The sequence below is a fragment of the Physcomitrium patens genome, chromosome 22, assembly GCF_059467195.1.
Source record: "Physcomitrium patens ecotype Gransden chromosome 22, ASM5946719v1, whole genome shotgun sequence".
Taxonomy (NCBI): Eukaryota; Viridiplantae; Streptophyta; class Bryopsida; order Funariales; family Funariaceae; genus Physcomitrium; species Physcomitrium patens.
Window position 1 is genome coordinate 8,112,727 of NC_143431.1, and position 11,767 is coordinate 8,124,493.

General features: G+C 45.0%; 2 protein-coding genes across 3 annotated transcripts; both read left to right on the forward strand.

The window, feature by feature from the left end:
* The first annotated feature begins 308 nt into the window (after positions 1–308).
* LOC112275089 (putative LRR receptor-like serine/threonine-protein kinase At1g56140) lies at positions 309–8,137 on the forward strand. 2 transcript variants are annotated; one of them, XM_024505092.3, is made up of 22 exons: positions 309–1,036; positions 1,545–1,704; positions 1,868–1,939; positions 2,066–2,137; positions 2,354–2,425; positions 2,606–2,677; positions 2,868–2,939; positions 3,067–3,141; positions 3,355–3,429; positions 3,566–3,637; positions 3,822–3,893; positions 4,093–4,164; positions 4,299–4,364; positions 4,594–4,653; positions 5,009–5,070; positions 5,228–5,571; positions 5,683–6,067; positions 6,228–6,346; positions 6,449–6,659; positions 6,763–6,994; positions 7,168–7,318; positions 7,474–8,137. In XM_024505092.3, exons 1-22 carry the CDS (start codon positions 910–912, stop codon positions 7,834–7,836), a joined length of 3,006 nt encoding a protein of 1,001 aa, XP_024360860.1. In that variant the 5' UTR covers positions 309–909; the 3' UTR covers positions 7,837–8,137. The 2 variants fall into 2 exon arrangements, with proteins under 2 accessions (XP_024360860.1, XP_024360859.1); XM_024505091.3 differs by having other exon boundaries at positions 312–1,036; positions 3,328–3,429.
* Positions 8,138–8,562: 425 nt separating this feature from the next.
* LOC112275091 (uncharacterized) lies at positions 8,563–10,572 on the forward strand. The gene is made up of 2 exons (XM_024505093.3): positions 8,563–8,728; positions 9,350–10,572. Exons 1-2 carry the CDS (start codon positions 8,715–8,717, stop codon positions 10,488–10,490), a joined length of 1,155 nt encoding a protein of 384 aa, XP_024360861.1. The 5' UTR covers positions 8,563–8,714; the 3' UTR covers positions 10,491–10,572.
* The last annotated feature ends 1,195 nt before the right edge of the window (positions 10,573–11,767 follow it).

The window sequence follows — 11,767 nt, forward strand, 5'->3', positions numbered from 1 at the left end:
AGCACATGCGGACTGGGGCGGTGTCTGTTCTCTCTCGGAAACTTCGAATAGTTAGTCAAACTTGTCCATTCCGTGTATGACTCTCGGACTCTTGTACTAAGTGTAACAAAAATTGCCGTGTTGGAAAGAGTTACAGGATGGGAGCAGGCTGGAGAAAATGAATATCTGATCAACAATCTGGTGATTCTTCGAGGATCCTTAGGTAACTTTACACTCATGTCTACGGGAATCGACGACGTGGGCTAGCTTCGCAGTTGCCCAGTCGATTAGAAAAATGACCACTTCTTTAGAGAGCTGTCAGCGTCTCCACTGGTGCTCTAGATGTCGATGATTGAGCATAAAATGAACTTGCATTTATAGCGGTGCAATCGACATATAATTATATGTAATACTGGTCACACTGGGTAGCTATGTGATACAGAACGAAAGGTAGTAATCGTTCGTGGTATAGAAACGAAGCGTATCGAGAAGGTCTTTTTGATTACAGAGTGTCTAGCTACGTGCGCGTCACACTCGGTCACCACTTTGTACTCCCCAGAGGAAATTGCATGCCTTCTCTACACAGCTAGGCTTTGAATAGGATCGTGGTTCGTGAGGTTCGAACGTCGTCTGGTTCGAATGATCGTAGCTAATTATGTGACTGCGTCGCAACTTTCATGTGCTTATGAAGTCCATGCTGTTTTGCACAGAACACCGTGGCTTCTTCTGGCTTTGATCCACGAAACAATGCCAAAATTATGCACCTCCCATCAGTTTACATAGTCGCTCATAGCTTGCTTCAACAGGTCTTAGATTCGTACCTTAACTGCCGTGTGTGCAAATTGGATTACCTGTTTGCTCAGGCTCTTGGGGGCAGCGGGGGAAATGAAATTTGGATAGTCTGCAGAGGATTCAGGTGCAGTGTTAAATATGGAGCCGCATCGAACAACAAGGCGCCACAGATTTTTTGGTCCAGTGTCGATCATTACGCTTCTGGTGTTGAATTATTGCGCCGCTGGAGAATCACAAAGCACCGCTATTCTCGATCCTACGGAAGGTATTTATGATGTTCAGTGTGGAATTGTCAGCTCTTTTGCGTGGACCTCGCGATTATCCACCCTAGGCAGCAATCTGAAATCGTCCGAATAATTTGATGCAAAGACGAAGTTCACACTTTCATGGAATCGATATAATGTGTCAAAAAGATTCGATGGGACTGGATGATTGGGGATGACGAGTAATTGCAATCTATTTCACGTATGACGCACCGAAAAACTTACTCCAAATTATTGATTAAAATCAGGCATGGACTCGGGATAGTATCATCGATAGCTTTCAGGGATCACCTTTGTTTTGTAAAATTTTAAATTCTGCCTTGAATGTAACTTCAAAACCTTAACACATCATAGAACTACATAGACGATTTTTTGTATTCTGGGATATATTTGAGACAAGCTTCCAAACCATTCCACTTCCCTAGCTCAACAATTTTATAAGACGTTGTGGGTTGGTCGTTATATATGACGAGAGTGAAGAAACTAATTTTGTGCTAATGATTTGCGCAGCTGCGCTTATTAAGAACGTCGCTCTGTCTTACCATCTGGAAAACTTGGTGTTTCCGGATTCGGACCCTTGCACGACATGGAACCCCCAGAAGGTTAAGTGCGACTGCTACTTTGCAGACAACACTGGCCAGCCCAACACTCTTTGCCGTATCACGCGAATGTAAGGGCTCTCCTCACATGAGCAATTCAGCTCCTCTTTGCCCGCTTGCACTAACCTGAAAACCTAACTTCGCGACAACGAGTCCACCGAAGCAGCTATTAGTTGAGTGATCAAAGCTGCATGCCACACAGTGTGTGTGACACTTGTACTGTGCTATTTGCAGAGATTTCTCCATGGCAGGAATGGAAGGGCCGTTCCCAAAAGACCTCACGAAACTCACGTACTTGACTTCTTTGTGAGACATTAACTCTCCACTTCTATCATTACTGTAGATATCTATGCGGGACACTGACCTCTACTTTATTGGCTTTCGTTGGGGCTAGAAGCTTATTCTGATGATGTTGTTGACTTTGTGGCGCAGGCAATTGTACAATAACAATATGACTGGCCCGATTCCTCCGGAAATTGGACTGCTCACGAGATTGAATTCTCTGTAAGCCATATTACCCCCTTCCAAGTCAAGCCTCGCCGTTTTTCGTGAGCGGAGAATGGATTGAATTTGTGTTGAAACTGTAGGGAAGTTTTCTATATTTGTAATTAAAACCAGCGTGTATGGTTGGTAATGTACCTTTCAGAAGTGACAGCTAAAAAAATGGACGTTGTTTTGCTATCTCTGAATAGAGCTATTTAATTCTACCCGCTGTCACAGGTCGCTCGGCACAAACGGTTTCTCGGGGACGATTCCTCGTGAGCTTGGCAATCTGCAAGCTCTACAACTATTGTGAGTTGAGAACAGCTTGAAACATAGTGCAATGATTGAATCGATGCTGTTCAGCAGAACACAATCACTAATTTTCTCTGAATGGCAGACATTGTCGTCGTTGAGCTTTACTTACAAACGAAGGTTCAACGCGCTTGATTCCCTATTCTTAATTCGGATCTTTTGTTTTCCCGTTTGCAGGCATTTGGACAGTAATCAACTGAATGGAACAATCCCTTCCGAGATTGGCACCATTCAAACCGTGAGACAGTTGTAAGTAGGACTACTTTCGCCAAATGAGTCTCAAGCTCCAAGTGTCCAAATAGTATATCTGTAAAATAGTACGTTCGAGACCGACAATCTGCAGGGATGACCTAACCCATTTAGAGGCTAGGCAGGCTAGTTGGCTGTGTGGCCATGAATCCGTTGATTTGTTTTGATAGTTTGATTTCCATGGCTGCAGATGGCTGTCGGACAACAATCTTTCAGGTCCAATACCTGATGTGTTTGGGAACTTCACAGGGCTTCTTGAAGTGTAAGTGAAGATGTTTTGCCCGTTTTGAAGTGCAGGGTCCAAAAACACTCATCTCCTTGCAGGCCCATTCGTGTCAGTATTGGGCCCTCGAACCTCACCCATGGTATTATCTGTTCTTGTCTTCCAGAAGAATTCATGGAAATCCACTTCTACAGGGTCCTATTCCAAGCAGTTTGTTCAATTCTCCCTCCATAGAAGCAATGTGAGCTCCATCGCCCTTTCACTGCTTATTCGTGAAGCCTGTGTTGAACCATCATGGTTTCTATTGTTTGTTATTTATATTCTTGAGCGTTGTGAATGGTGGAGACAACATTTGCGAAGATCTGATCGGCTTGAAGATCGAAGCAGTCCTTCAACTATAGCAAGTCATAAACCTGTGTGATCTTAGAATTTTGTGGAATTTCTTCCACATCAGATACATTGGCGAATTGTCGGAAGGGAAAGCGTTGCCAGCCACATTTACAACACCTCTGTCGAATTTATCTGTATTGTAAGTTCCTCAAACTTACAAACAACTCGCAGTTTTAGAGGTTGTGAAGCGAAGGATTGTTCTGGTCTTTTAAGCATGTCTACTGCTTCATTGGATAACTTCTTACTTCCTTCACTGGTATCTGTACTTGGTGCAGGTATTTGCGAAATTGCCGACTTACTGGATCAATCCCCAGCACAATAAACATGCTGTCAAAACTGCAGTACTTGTAAGCATCACGGTCATATCTGTTAGTCAGCCATCCTTCATTAATGCTTGATATAGCATGGAACACCTCTAGTGTCGCAAGCAGATTGAGTCATCTACTTGAGTATATTATGACCCTTATCGCCAATCTTTTCTTGCTGCAAGAGATTAGTCTATTTACGATGCAATCTTTTCCGTCACTGCAGAGATTTGAGTTTCAACAATTTATCAGGCGAAATACCGTCACAGCTGTCAGAAATCACCAGTTTGAAGACCTTGTAAACTCCCGCACCTCTCCTGCGATTGTTGATGTTCACAACTCCACTATCACTTGGCGGAGCCTTCGAACGAGTATATAATCCTAATGGCTTGCTTAAAAGAATTCTTATTCATTTGCACCACATCGAGAATGACGCGGTTGTCAAGCTATAATGCGGTTCATCGCTCTTACTCAGAAATTGTGTGGTCTGTATCTAGGTACCTTGGAAGCAACTCGTTGACAGGTCGTCTACCCGAGGGTCTTGGGGCACTGAGTTTCTTGACAGAAGTGTAAGAACACTTCCGTTTGAAGGCGCTAAGTTTTAAAAAGTAATATTGAACCAGAGTAAGTTGTGTCAGCCAATCAACGAGGTCTATTGATCATGAAATCTAAAACTTGTGTGGTTGTTTTGTATAATTTTCAGGGATGTGTCGTATAATTTTCTCAATGGTACTCTTCCATCATGGGTTGACAAACCCACAGTTACAACGTACGCCACCAACTCGGCTCTCGGTTTCAAAGCCGACCTCATATTCGTAGTTTTACAGCTCACAAATCTAGCTAGCCATCTATGTATCAATCTAGCTGAATATATATATATATATATATATATATAGATATGTGTGTGTGTGTGTGTTAGCGTAAATGTATGCTAGATTGTGCTGTCCTTTTCGAAGGAAATACAATTGATTGCCTTGCATGGTTATTTTGAATTACAGGATACTAGGTTCTAATTATTTTTCGACGATTACTGCTGTAAACTCGCAAGTTCAACCTCAGTAAGCAAAGTCATCCTCATAAATTTGATGCTCATGTTTCCAAAACTGTGTTGTGAATTTGCATTGGGATGGGTGCAATGCTTTCTTCACGTATTGATGGGCTTATGTTTTGTAAAGTCCATTGTCATCTTTCTTTCCATTCATCAGCTGGTATCAAATCCCTTTACGATGAAACGATTTTCATTATTCTTGTTAGATCTGCACCTGACTGCAATTGGGCGCAAACATTGATGTTTTCCCTGAGGCTGATGCGGGGCTTGCAGTAAAGTATTGAATTCTAATTTCACCACAAGAACCTCGACTACCCAGATAAATCTATCATAATCTTTATTCATCAGGAATGTTCTTTGTGCAGATTATCCCTGCTAAACTGCCAGAACCAAAAAACTCCATGCGTAATTTCTGCTCTTGGAAATGGTGAGATTCTCGTTGCTTGCAAATATAGATGCCGAACACCAATGGGTCTGTGTGATGCTATCCAAAGGACAGAATGACTGCTGTGCTAAGTTTCTTTCAACTGCAAGTGATTGGAATTTAGTTTTTGGGACTAATGTGCGAAGCGGGCTGGCTACAGTCACCAGCTTGGCAGTGAATGTGGGGGGTTCAGTGCATGGAAAATACGAAGAGGATACGGCAACACTGGGGTCAACAGCCTTCGCTGCAAAAAAACATTGGGCAGCGAGTAGCACAGGATTTGTGCCAGGCGCTAGCTTCACTAGCCTTGTAAAATCAGGTACTCCTGTTTCGGGAACGGCGGATCAAACAGTTTACGCAACGGCACGGACGTCGCTTGGGTCCCTCAGGTACTACGCTACCCAGCTGCGAAATGGAGACTACAACGTGGTTCTATCCTTCGCTGAGATAGTGTATACACGTGACGACAATCTTGCACGACGAGTTTTTGATATATACTTGCAGGTAACAAAATTCCTTTCCGTTGCTCACTACTGAAGTTAGGCAATCACAAGCCCATATCTTTTGAACAGATCGATTACCTTATACTGTGATCGTGTTCATATTATGTTCCAGGGGCAGTTGATGAAGAAAGATTTCGACATAGGTGAGACGGCAGGAGGATCATTCGTGGCGCATGAAGAGAAATTCCAAGTCGCGGTGACTACTGGAGTGCTGGACATTCATTTGTTCTACGCAGGGAAGGGCACCTGCTGCCTCCCGCAACCTTCGAATTGGTCATTTGGTCCTCTTTTGTCAGCCATCTCTGTTGATAATGTGTTGAGCGGAGGCCAAACTCAAGTTTCAGGGGGAAAGAATAGCAAGGGTTCATCAGTGGGTTTGATTGTTGGCCTCACTGTAGCAGCAATCGTTTTGGTGATCTTGGTTTTATGCTGTATTTGCGGGCTTGTGGTGCGACGGAGAAAGAACAGGACAACATTACGCCTTGAGGATCAACTTGGTGTGTAGCGTTTACTAATTGGACCAAGCTGTGATTTAATTCTGCATAATCCTGTTCCTACTCGCCATCTTGGAAGGTAGTTTATCAGAGCGATTGGTTTGAAGAGTTTGGTTAATCAATAATGGATCATAAACCACTTTACTTCTTCGATTGGGTGCAGAGATTCAAAAATTCCAAGTGCAACCGAACCTCTTTAGCTACGCTGAACTCAAAGCAGCAACAAGGTCATTCGATCCAGGCAACAAACTTGGCGAAGGAGGCTATGGAGTCGTATACAAAGTACATTGCGCTCTGCATCCCATCATATGTGTTTCGGAAAATTATCTGGTTTGAGTGCCCACAAATGCTCATGTTTACGCTCCTTTGTTTCGTGCGCTGTAGGGAGTACTAGCGGATGGGACGGAAGTTGCCGTGAAGACGTTGTCTGCCAAGTCTTACCAGGGGAAGCATGAGTTTCTGAACGAAGCCGCACTAATCACAGCTGTGCAACACCGCAGTCTCGTGAAGTTGAAAGGATGCTGTCTGGAGCGAGACCATCGCATCTTGGTCTATGAGTTCATGGAAAATAAGAGCCTCCATCAGACTTTGTTCGGTGCGTTCGTGTATGCTGCCATCGTTTTCCTCGTCAGATCCTTCAGATTAGGGTTTTGAGGACCATGCCAGAAATGTGGCTCACGCTTTCACGTTCAATGCAGGAGCAAGAGCGATGCCCATGGATTGGCCAACAAGATTTATCATCGCTCTAGGAACCGCGCGAGGGTTAGCATACCTGCACGAGGAGTCAGAGGCACGTATTGTGCATCGGGACATCAAGGCGAGCAACATTCTCTTGGACCGGAACTTCAACCCCAAGATAGCCGACTTCGGAATGGCTCGCTTATTTGAGGATCACCAAAGTCATGTCAGCACTCGAGTTGCGGGAACACTGTAAGCACAGTCACGCGTATCCTCTCTGTAGCTCTCGAAATGCTTAATCATAGTTGCTGCCTTTCCAGAGTAAAGAGTCCGTTTATTCAATGTAAGCTTTTTTCTCTTGGAATGCTCTTTGACATAACTTCCAATGAACTAATATTGGCATATGTTTGGTGCGTGCTGGGAAGGGGTTATGTGGCACCAGAGTACGCATTACTGGGTCAGTTGACAGAGAAGGCAGATGTGTTTAGTTACGGCATTGTGTTGCTTGAACTAGTGAGCGGAAGGTTCAACATTAGGACTGACATTCGTGGAGAGCAAGCATACCTTCTCGAATGGGTACGTTTATCAATCCTCCTCCCACTGCTATCATTTTGCCAATTCTCTGGGTGAATTACCGAAAGCTGATAAAACTGCAAGTCTGATCACTACCAGTCATCATTGTGACTGATTATAGTGGTGGACATGATTCAATATCTTCTTCTTGTGTTCAGGCTTGGAAACTTGAAGCGGAGGATAACTTATTATACGTGATGGATGGAAAACTCTTGGATACGTACGTGGAAGACGAGGTTCTGAGAGTTCTTCATGTGGCACTGTTGTGCACACAAGCGGTAGCGTCAACCCGGCCATGCATGACTCGTGTAGTAGCCATGTTGCTGGGCGACATAGAACTTCCTCCCATCACTTCAGGCCCAGGGTTTATGGTGGGTTTGATGCACTCCGAAACACCGTCACATTCAACCAGCTCATCGTTCTTAACAAACTCAAGTGGCTTTCGCGGAAAAGAATCGGCTCCTCTGATTCAGCTGAGCGAAACCCGCACGAAGACAGATATGGAAATGTATCCTAGATGATCAATATGCGCTGAAACTGGCTAAAAAATGTCATGCTACATAGAGTGTTGGTTCAAACGAAGCGACTGTAGTTTTTTTGATAGTCAGTAATTTTTCAGTCTAATTCGTTCACGATTGAACTAGACAAATAGTAGTTAGTTGGCAATTTGTTGACTGCCCAGCATTCACCTGCACAGAGGGCTACTGCCATTGAATAGGTGTTTCCAAAATGGTAATGCCTTCGTAACAAACATTCCTCTCCTCTTGATGCCTAAACTGGCGAATTTGACACAAATGAAATCTGCCTTCGAAGTTCAGATCCCATGCAACGAAAATGCGTAGTCTATTTCAATCCAAATGAATGATTTTGAAGAAACCAGACTCGCCCAAGTAGCTTCAAGGTGTCTATGATACCACAGAAGCAGTTTAAGGTCGGTTATTATCTCTGCGAATTCATTAGTCAGTTGTGAGATGACTGAAAAGTCTCTTTACACCCGTTCAAACTGTTGTTGAATCTAATGGTCGATACCGTGAGTGACCCTGCGATCGAGAAATGAATGGAATTGCTATGCGACCCTCAGTGCGTCTGCCACGGTGGGGAATACGAGACATGAGGGATGAGCACCACTTGGATACGAAGAGCTTGCTCCACTTGTCACATGTATACCCCACTTTATCGTTTCCTCGTCACCCTCCACTCCCTTCCATTTCCTTCTCCTTCGCAAGTGCTCGCTCGCATTGTGCTCCTGCCCAATTGGACTGTTGTATTTCTCTTCTACATCTGCTTCATATTATTTTCGTTGTTCAGGCGGCTATTCTTCTGGCTTCAAGATTAACACTCGCCATTCTAAGTTACGAAGCCCTCATGTGCCCCACTGCTTGCAGACTTTGATTTAGCCATGGCATCCCTGAGGTATGGTCCTGTTCCCTACGCCTTGCGCATGCGAAGTCAATTTTGTTTATGAATCTTGTGCAGCGAGTTGGAATGTGATGGTAATAACAGACTCACTTGTCGGCTCGTATAATTCGGGGCTTAAACTAGAATAGTGAATAGCAAGGAATAGAAAGGGCAGCTCGTGACTTTGCTTCACTTCGTGAATTTAGCCTCTTTGTCACGAATTTAGCGTTGTACATTGTGGGTTTCACACAACAAGAGCTTTTCCAAGGGAATTTTTTTTTTATTTTTTTATTTTTCAGTTTTACCGTTGAAATCTTGATGTGTCTTCATTAGAAATTGCCACCAGATGAGGTGTACTTTCCAAGAATTGAAAGATTGCTGGATTAACTAGGTGTTGATAGAACTTTCCCTCATTTTCTCGAAAGATATCTGTGCTTTTCACCGCTTCCCTGCATTGCGAAAAACTGAACGGATAATTTATGGTCTGTTGTTACTTACACCCTGGGATTCGCCAAATCTCTCCCACACCACATGCAATTAGAGATGAATTTGCAATATCTTGTGTAACGAGACTCTTGCAGTTTTTGGAGGAAATGGTTTGTAGGATTGACGGGATTGAATATTTGCGATTGGCAGAGTATGCACCACCCAAACAATTCTGTGGAAGCAACTACCAGCTCCATGTTCTGAATTTATTGCGGCTAAGAAATCTGCAACCTCAACCTCAAAGGCAGGGCGGAGATTTGGCAGGCACAAGGTCAGCTCAAGAAGATGTGGTAACGTATTGGCTAAGGCTGTCGTGGCTACAAGACCTTGCGAACCGCGGACATCATCAGCTGCGCCCTTGCTTAAGCCAGTTTGTTTATATGACTTCCAACCCTTCGTCCCTGTCCATTTCTCGTCCCAACGACCGTCTTCAGCATTGATTTATACCGATACAAGGAGGCAGGTATCCTCAGTCATTCGGCCACAGCTCGACCCCAACCCAGATGTGACACCTTCCATCGACCCGCAGCCATCGGTGCCGGACCCAAGTCTACCTACTCCCTCCGAGTCTCCTACTCCGGTCACATTTCCAGAGTTTCGTCCCGACACCGCCCCTTCAGAAGCTCCAGATCCAAGCTCTCCCGGCACTAAAGTTCCTGAAGTCCCCACCGAGGTACCACCATCTCCATTTCCTGAGATGGAACCTCCAACCAAAGGTCCAGAGTTCCCAATTCCAGGTCCTTCAGAGCTTCCCTCTTCCCGACCTTCGGAGATGCCCGTCCCTTCGGTGCCAGTAGAGCTGCCATCTCCTTCGCCTTCACCTGGTATTTCACCATCGCCATCAGAATTTCCTTCTCCGTCGCAAGTGCCACCTGAGTTCAACCCCAGGATGACGATGTTCACCGTCAGCGATGAAGTCCCTCGAGGCCCACCCATCCGACCTCCGAATTCCGCCATTATCCCACCACCTGGTGTGCCTGTGCCCACTCCTCCCCCTCAGTCCCAGCCTGTGCTGCCGCCAGACGCAGCGCCTTCTATTCCGATTCCGAATGTACAGATTAGGCCCCCAGGGGAAGCGCCCTTGCCACCACCAGTGACTCCTCCGCAGACTCCATCACCAGGGCCATCAGGAATTCCAGGGCCAGCCCCACCTCCATTTCCAGGCGACACCCCGACTCCCATGCCAACGCCAGGCCCCGGCCCTGGTCCTGGCAGCCCCCCTGGCCCTCCCACACCTGGCGACGTGCCGGGTGGAGTGCCCGACTTTCCTGGCCCAGGCATCCCTTTGTAATTGAGTTAGTCTGGCACGAAAGCTCACACATGATACATTTTGTACTATTCTTGACATTTTAGTATTATGGTTTCATCTTGTACATCTTTCAAGTCTTTTTAGCCAATTTCTCTGCTCCTTGTGTGCTCCGTGTCCTTGATAGACTCCAACTATTCTTGCTTGTGTTGCATCTGTTCAGAATCCCACGCTGCTTCCAATCACTTAAGGTGATAGCAAGAAGGTAGGTAGAGCATCAATATCCTGGAGTGCAGTAATAGTTATTCTGATCCGATTTAAAGTGGTTTGCACATTCTTCAGCTTATTTCATCAGAATGCAGGTGCACGAAGCCCTTGAATTCTTCATGGGGCGCTTTACTGTTAGAGCTGCTACAATATCCCACCATGGCCACTACCGTAACATTTGTTACAATGTTGCCGAAATCTGTCTGGGCAGTAGTGTCTAGCTTTTACACGACCCTTGAATCATGACCTATGGGTTGAAGTCGTAGCCTGATTTTTCAAGCTGAAAATTAGTTTTTGTTCCAGTACCCTCGATGTAATTGTATTTCTTAACATTCCCAGAGATGCTCAAAAGTTTGCAAGAGTATCACAAATCCTGGTAAAGCTGATAATGAATGCATAAAATTGTAAAAATATAACGGTGAGGACGTCATGTTTACGAATAACCATGCGGAACTATCTCAACTTCACACAAACCTTGCAAGTGCACTCAAAATCTCTCATCAGGAACATAGCGCTTTGGTGCAGCAGATGTAGGCATTATGGAAGCGATGGACAAGTCCGCCTCCCCTCTCCCAGTTATGCGAGGTGCGGGCCACGATGTGATAAGGCATGGTAAATCTCCGAACAGATAATCGATGGCTATCTCTCATTCACGCACATGACCGTTTGCCTCGTAAAGATCTTTGGCACAACATCAACTAGAACCTGAACGCAGCAGTAGGAGCTCCAATCCCGATAACGCTGCTTCTGCACATCCGATTAAATATTTTATTCAGCAAGCGAGCATTCTGTCGATTGGTAGCTCTGGATATCAACACCTAACATCAATTAATACGAGAAGTAAATGACGGTAGCTTAACACAAGATCCGTGGAAATATGTCAGTGAGGCCGAAGCCGAGCGAAGAAGAGGCTGCACTTCGGTGAGAATTGGATTAGACTCTGAGAAGTGCAAGACATGCTCCCTGAATGCATGGTCAAGTCCGATGGCAGTCGTGTAGGTGACTGCATGCTGGTCTTGCATCGACTGTTCATATTTATTTTTTATTGGCATCGC